The following is a 7,415-nucleotide window of genomic DNA, read 5'->3' on the forward strand; positions in this document are numbered from 1 at the left end:
ACAAACTTGCACAGTATTAAAACCTGGAATGGGTGAAACTGCTATGCAACAGCAACAGCAACACCTTGAATCTTTTACAAATAACTTTTCTAAGAAGAACATGATTGCCTAAAGAATCTTTCCAATTTCATTTTAAAGTTTTATTTATGTTTTATAAAAGGAAATGCTGGAGGATGGGAAATATGTCCACGCCTGCATTGCATTTCACAAGTGGCAGATCGGTTTACAATTACATTTCCTCTTCCCGTTAGCATCCACTCTCTCTCAGCCATCTGCAGAATGTGGCTGCTTCAAGTCAGGATGAGAATGCAACCTCACAGAGACAGAGCAACATGTTGCTACACACTGAAACTGTGATACATTGTCGCATTTTACTCTAAAGTTCTGACGCATCGCTCAAGTCTTGTCTGTGATATCTTAATCCCATCGGCTACATAATAAGGATCAAATAAATAGCAAGGGTGGCAATGGGCAAGACAAAGGACTGCTGAGGGCTGTGTAGAAATCCACTCAGAGAAGCATTAGAGACTGGTCTCTTGAGAAAAACAATGTAAGTACACAGCCACATCTGCAATTACCTTGCAATAGATCATTTACTGCCAGACTGAATAAGAGCCACAGTTACAATGTTGACTGAAAAAGAGATGCCATTTACTTGCTTGTAATTAGCTGCCCGTTTGGTTTTTGGACTCACTTGTACACTATATTGGCAGAGAAAGCAGCAGTAGTTTGAGCTGCACAGTACAATATTTAAAAAATATATATTTTCCATGGGACAAGACACCATTATAGTTACTGTCTATGTAATATACATATTCCTCACACTGTCAAGCATGATGAATGGGTTAGAATGTATTTCCATCCCTGCTGACAGTGGTGTGCTGGGAAGTTGCTGACCGCTGTGTTTCCATGTGCTCTTAGTCAATAGTACTTTCATAAGCACCCAGGGTGTTAGGACTTCCCATCTCTGCGGTACGCAGAAATCAAGCTCAAGTGTAAAGTTTGAAACATTTGTTGGTACTCTTCTTGTAAGTTTTGTCTGACTGAGCTGTATCATTTGCAGGATGACTCATCAATGCTAAAATGATCAAAAATGACAGAACTTGCACATTTTATTCACACTACACTGTATACATGATTAAATAAAATATTCCTGATTACTGTGCTTCACACAGTCATTCTGAGTGCTTGCGGCTGAGGATTTAATAATATCAGCATCAGCATGAACACGTTTATATACCTCTCAACTACAGGTTATGCTCTTCAGTTGAATGAGAAGATGGTTGCGTCCAGCTTTTTTCTTTCCATTTAATTTAATGGGTAAAGATGCCAATTCACAAAAGGCCCATAGACTGGAGCGCTGCAGACCCACCGCCCCACTCCTCAACACCCTCATACCTACTCCTTGGTTGAATTTACTATAGCTGGGTCTCATCCAGTCAGCAAGGAGCCAGACTCTGGGTTTGAGGCAGACATGATACTAATATTTAAGAAGAGAGATCGAGTGGAATCGGAAAACTACAGACCCTTTAAAGAGGGAATTTACGAACAAGACGCGGACCTTCTTTTTTCATTGCGTGAAAGTAATGTAGTTATTTGGGGATGGGCACATTCTTTAAGGTTGTAGCAATGCCTATGTCATTTATGGGTGTTGTGTTTTAATCCCGGCTGTCTCTGAGATGATGTTTTAATGCCTTAGGTGAAAGCTAACAAAGGTGCTGCAGAGTAAGTGAAACTGGATTTCATCATCAGCCTTGTCAGCCATTACACACAACTCCTGTTTCTTTTGAGAGTTTAAAGTGAATGAAACAGAGACCCCCAGTGATATACCTCACAAGCGGGGAGTTCTTTCTTGTTCTTCATGTTCTCTCTTCTCTGAATCCTTCTTCCTTGCATCATTTTTTTATTTTGCAATGCATATTAGTGGGATTCAATTATTTTACCACAGATTTTCTCCCCAATTTGCAGTCCAATAATACCCCCCCCCGGAGGTTCAGTGGGGGTCCCATGACTGAGCCAGCCTCATCTTTTACACCCAGAAACTCAAGAGCCAGCGAAGTAGCAGCCTCTACAGGACAAAGACCAACCCTGAAGGTGTCTGCCTGAGCTCACCAGGTGCTCACTGTTGCACGATGAGGAGAAACAGTCCCTGCCTGTTTCACCTCCCTAACCCACAGGAGCGCCAGAGCCAATACGATGCTCCCTTCAGGATCTCCAGCAGCTTCTTTCCTTCTTCAGATTATGTTTTTTATGAGGAAACTCTTCTCACTCTCTGTGTAAAAATATGTGTGCTACTTAAATTCCTACTTCCCGGATCCAGGTGTTTTAAGCAGTCCCGCTGAGTCATGCAGGTTCACATTCACATTCTCAGGGTTGATCTCACTGCTGGGTATGTGGCAATCCCTCCCTACACTCAGCCCAGGCAGCACATGAGCAGGCAGGTTTGACTCTGCCTTTCCCCTAATTTGATGTATTATTAAGAAATTATTTATTTTCTCCCGTGGTTGACCTGTGTCTGCTTGAACAAAGACCAACCAGACTAATCTCAGGTCTCTGAAATACTAAAAGAAGTTGACAAAGTGGACCCTAATCAAAACTTTAAATACAACCAGGATCCAAATGACACACAGCTGGAAATAAGGTGGAGACCGCAACTCAGGACAGAGGACATAATTCCATCCAGTTGGGATTTGGCTGATTGAAGTGTGCTGAGCAGACACATGGTAATCCCAGCCAGTCGGGATTTGGCTGATTGAAGTGTGCTGAGCAGACACATGGTAATCCCAGCCAGTCGGGATTTGGCTGATTGAAGTGTGCTGAGCAGACACATGGTAATCCCAGCCAGTCGGGATTTGGCTGATTGAAGTGTGCTGAGCAGACACATGGTAATCCCAGCCAGTCGGGATTTGGCTGATTGAAGTGTGCTGAGCAGACACATGGTAATCCCAGCCAGTCGGGATTTGGCCATTCAGATTAATGTTTTCTTCAGAATATCGATCAAAATCTCTACCATACTAAAAATGCCTTCTTAAATCTTTGTTTAATGAACTACTCCTAAATTATGCAATAACCTTAAATTAAAAAATACAGAGACAGTTGCAAATGTTTTAAATCCTTAAATGTGACATGAGACACGATTCTACAACTGCTGGCTATTATAGGTCAATTCCGATTACAGTGACTTGGTTTGGGTTAGCGGGAGTCTACTCCTGTGTGTAATTGTGAATGTGAGATGCTCAGTCACACTTCACATTTCTATTACTTTAATGTTTCTACATGTATTATGCTTCTGTTAGTCAAGGGTTTGAGTCCTGACATAATTATAATGAAATATGCTGTAGCCAAGCGTTGAATTGTGGAACTGTGTAAAAGAGGAACTGAAAGTATAAATGGATTTCAAAACAGGATGAGGATTAGTGAACAAAAGAAGAGTCCAAACACTGTCTTCTTTATGCACTTAATGACTCTGGGGACATAAAGCTCCAAGGTGCAGCAGTACTCTTTGGAATAAGTATGGAGTCTACTGTGACCCCGGCTGAAAAACAGTCTTACTACTGTAACACACTTCACTAGGACACTTTGATATGCTTTCACCATGCTCTGATTGTGTTTTGTTACATTTTGCTATGCTTTCACTATGCTTTGTTACACTTTTACCATGATTTTATTACACTCTGCAATACAATATCCCTTTATTCTGGAAATGGTATGAACAAGACTGTTTGTGCAATGCACTTTAGCCTGAAGTAAGTCTACTTGTGTGAGGTAGTTCAGCCCTTGCACTGGGAGTTGGTTTTACCAAGCATTCCGGGTTATCAGAGCTTATTGCTATGATCAGTGGTTAGTCAAACATACACGCTAGAATCAATGCTTGTGTAATGAACTGGCATTTCAACCCAAACTGAATGGAAAGGCAAGGGCTGGACACGACCTACAAAGCATCCAGTTCAAAGAGGAACATCTTACCATTCAACTGAAGAGCAAGCTCTGTATCGAGAGGGAAGGGCTGGACACACACTGCTAACCTTGCGGATCAAAGAGGAACGTCTTACCATTCAACTGAAGAGCAAGCATTGTATTGAGAGGGAAGGGCTGGACACACACTGATAACCTCACGGATCAAAGACGAACGTCTTACCATTCAACTGAAGAGCAAGCTCTGTATCGAGAGGGCAGTGCGAGTCTGATGCTGACATCTATTACTAACTTAGTCACCAGAAGGAGATTCATTACAGCTGGAAACAGAGTTCTGAGTATTAAAAGACAATCTTGTGAAAAGACTGATTGCTTGAATGTTGCTTTCCTTTGGAAAGGAGGAGTAGAATCAATCAATGGACTGCACCTCCCTCCGGTGGTTGAACAAGGGAAACCACAATTCGAAACTGAGCAGCACAATGATGCGATTGCTGTGAACTCTCTTTAGCTCATCGGTTTAATGAGGCGGCGTTGGTCGTTCACCCGGATGGTCTGCAGTTCACTCTTTGGTTCAGTGAGAAGGTGCTGGTCTTTCACCCGGATGGTCTGCAGTTCACTCTTTGGTTTAATGAGAAGGTGCTGGTCTTTCAGCCGGATGGTCTGCAGTTCACTCTTTGGTTCAGTGAGAAGGTGCTGGTCGTTCACCCGGATGGTCTGCAGTTCACTCTTTGGTTCAGTGAGAAGGTGCTGGTCTTTCACCCGGATGGTTTGCAGTTCACTCTTTGGTTCAATGAGAAGGTGCTGGTCTTTCACCCGGATGGTCTGCAGTTCACTCTTTGGTTTAATGAGAAGGTGTTGGTCTTTCACCCGGATGGTCTGCAGTTCACTCTTTGGTTTAATGAGAAGGTGTTGGTCGTTCACCCGGATGGTCTGCAGTTCACTCTTTGGTTTAATGAGAAGGTGTTGGTCTTTCACCCGGATGGTCTGCAGTTCACTCTTTGGTTCAGTGAGAAGGTGCTGGTCGTTCACCCGGATGGTCTGCAGTTCACTCTTTGGTTTAATGAGAAGGTGTTGGTCGTTCACCCGGATGGTCTGCAGTTCACTCTTTGGTTCAGTGAGAAGGTGCTGGTCTTTCACCCGGATGGTCTGCAGTTCGCTCTTTGGTTCAGTGAGAAGGTGCTGGTCGTTCACCCGGATGGTCTGCAGTTCACTCTTTGGTTTAATGAGAAGGTGCTGGTCTTTCACCCGGATGGTCTGCAGTTCACTCTTTGGTTCAGTGAGAAGGTGCTGGTCGTTCACCCGGATGGTCTGCAGTTCACTCTTTGGTTTAATGAGAAGGTGTTGGTCGTTCACCCGGATGGTCTGCAGTTCACTCTTTGGTTCAGTGAGAAGGTGCTGGTCTTTCACCCGGATGGTCTGCAGTTCACTCTTTGGTTTAATGAGAAGGTGCTGGTCTTTCACCCGGATGGTCTGCAGTTCACTCTTTGGTTTAATGAGAAGGTGCTGGTCTTTCACCCGGATGGTCTGCAGTTCACTCTTTGGTTTAATGAGAAGGTGCTGGTCTTTCAGCCGGATGGTCTGCAGTTCACTCTTTGGTTTAATGAGAAGGTGTTGGTCTTTCAGCCGGATGGTCTGCAGTTCACTCTTTGGTTTAATGAGAAGGTGTTGGTCTTTCAGCCGGATGGTCTGCAGTTCACTCTTTGGTTTAATGAGAAGGTGCTGGTCTTTCAGCCGGATGGTCTGCAGTTCACTCTTTGGTTCAGTGAGAAGGTGTTGGTCTTTCAGCCGGATGGTCTGCAGTTCACTCTTTGGTTTAATGAGAAGGTGTTGGTCTTTCACCCGGATGGTCTGCAGTTCACTCTTTGGTTTAATGAGAAGGTGCTGGTCTTTCACCTGGATGGTCTGCAGTTCACGTCCAGTCCTCGCCTTTCCATCTAATCCAGTGGCCTGAGATGTCCATTCATTACACCATGTAAAGTGCAAATGTATTAAACAAAAACAATGTTAAATTAAATATTAATTTGCATTTTTTTAAATATAAGATATAATTTTAAAAAATGGTTTGAAGTTTTCCCATGGTTCTACTATACATTTCCCATAGTTTACCCTGGTTTGCCACACACACACACACACAGTGGCTTGCGAAAGTATTGACCCCCTTTGGCACTTTTCCTATTTTGTTGCCTTACAACCTGGAATTAAAATGGATTTTTATTTGGCACCACCAAGCAAGCGGCACCATGAAGACCAAAGAGCTCTCCAAACAGGTCAGGGTCAAAGTTGTGGAGAAGTACAGATCAGGGTTGGTTTATAAAAAAATATCAGAAACTTTGAACATCCCACGGGGCACCATTAAAGCCATTATTAAAAAATGGAAAGAATATGACACCACAACAAACCTGGCAAGAGAGGGCCGCCCACCAAAACTCACGGACCAGGCAAGGAGGGCATTAATCAGAGAGGCAACAAAGAGACCAAAGATAACTCTGAAGGAGCTGCAAAGCTCCACAGCGGAGATTAGAGTATCTGTCCATAGGACCACTTTAAGCCGTACACTCCACAGAGCTGGGCTTTACGGAAGAGTGGCCAGAAAAAAGCCATTGCTTAAAGAAAAAAATAAGCAAACACGTTTGGTGTTCGCCAAAAGGCATGTGGAAGACTCCCCAAACATATGGAAGAAGGTAATCTGGTCAGATGAGATTAAAATTGAGCTTTTTGGCCATCAAGGAAAACGCTATGTCTGGCACAAACCCAACACCTCTCATCACCCCGAGAACAGCATCTCCACAGTGAAGCATGGTGGTGGCAGCATCATGCTGTGGGTATGTTTTTTATCGGCAGGGACTAGGAAACTGGTCAGAATTGAAGGAATGATGGATGTCGCTAAATACAGGGAAATTCTTGAGGGAAACCTGTTTCAGTCTTCCATTTGAGACTGGGATGGAGGTTCACCTTCCAGCAGGACAATGACCCTAAGCATACTGCTAAAGCAACACTCGAGTGGTTTAAGGGGAAACATTTAAATGTCTTGGAATGGCCTAGTCAAAGCCCAGACCTTAATCCAATTGAGAATCTGTGGTATGACTTAAAGATTGCTGTACACCAGCGGAACCCATCCAACTTGAAGGAGCTGGAGCAGTTTTGCCTTGAAAAATAGGCAAAAATCCCAGTGGCTAGATGTGCCAAGCTTATAGATACATACCCCAAGAGACTTGCAGCTGTAATTGCTGCAAAAGGTGGCTCTACGAAGTATTGACTTTGGGGGGGGGGGGGGGGGGGGGGGGGGGGGGGGGGGGGGGGGGGGGGGGGTGGGGGTTATGCACACTCAAGATTTCTGTTTTTTTGTCTTATTTCTTGTTTGTTTCACAACAAAAAATATTTTGCATCTTGAAAGTGGTAGGCATGTTGTGTAAATCAAATGATACAAACCCCCAAAAAATCCATTTTAATTCCAGGTTGTAAGGCAACAAAATAGGAAAAATACCAAGGGGGGGTCAATA

General features: G+C 43.7%; 1 protein-coding gene across 1 annotated transcript in view; it reads right to left on the minus strand.

The window, feature by feature from the left end:
* Nucleotides 1-7,415, minus strand: part of LOC121327412 (interleukin-12 subunit beta-like) — a 28,914-nt gene that overhangs the window by 19,421 nt on the left and 2,078 nt on the right. Inside the window, exon 2 of the mRNA XM_041271472.1 lies at nucleotides 4,783-5,127. Coding sequence (XP_041127406.1) covers nucleotides 4,783-5,127 — 345 coding nt within the window. The remainder of the gene's footprint in view (nucleotides 1-4,782; nucleotides 5,128-7,415) is intronic.

Source organism: Polyodon spathula, chromosome 2 (assembly GCF_017654505.1).
Source record: "Polyodon spathula isolate WHYD16114869_AA chromosome 2, ASM1765450v1, whole genome shotgun sequence".
NCBI lineage: Eukaryota > Metazoa > Chordata > Actinopteri > Acipenseriformes > Polyodontidae > Polyodon > Polyodon spathula.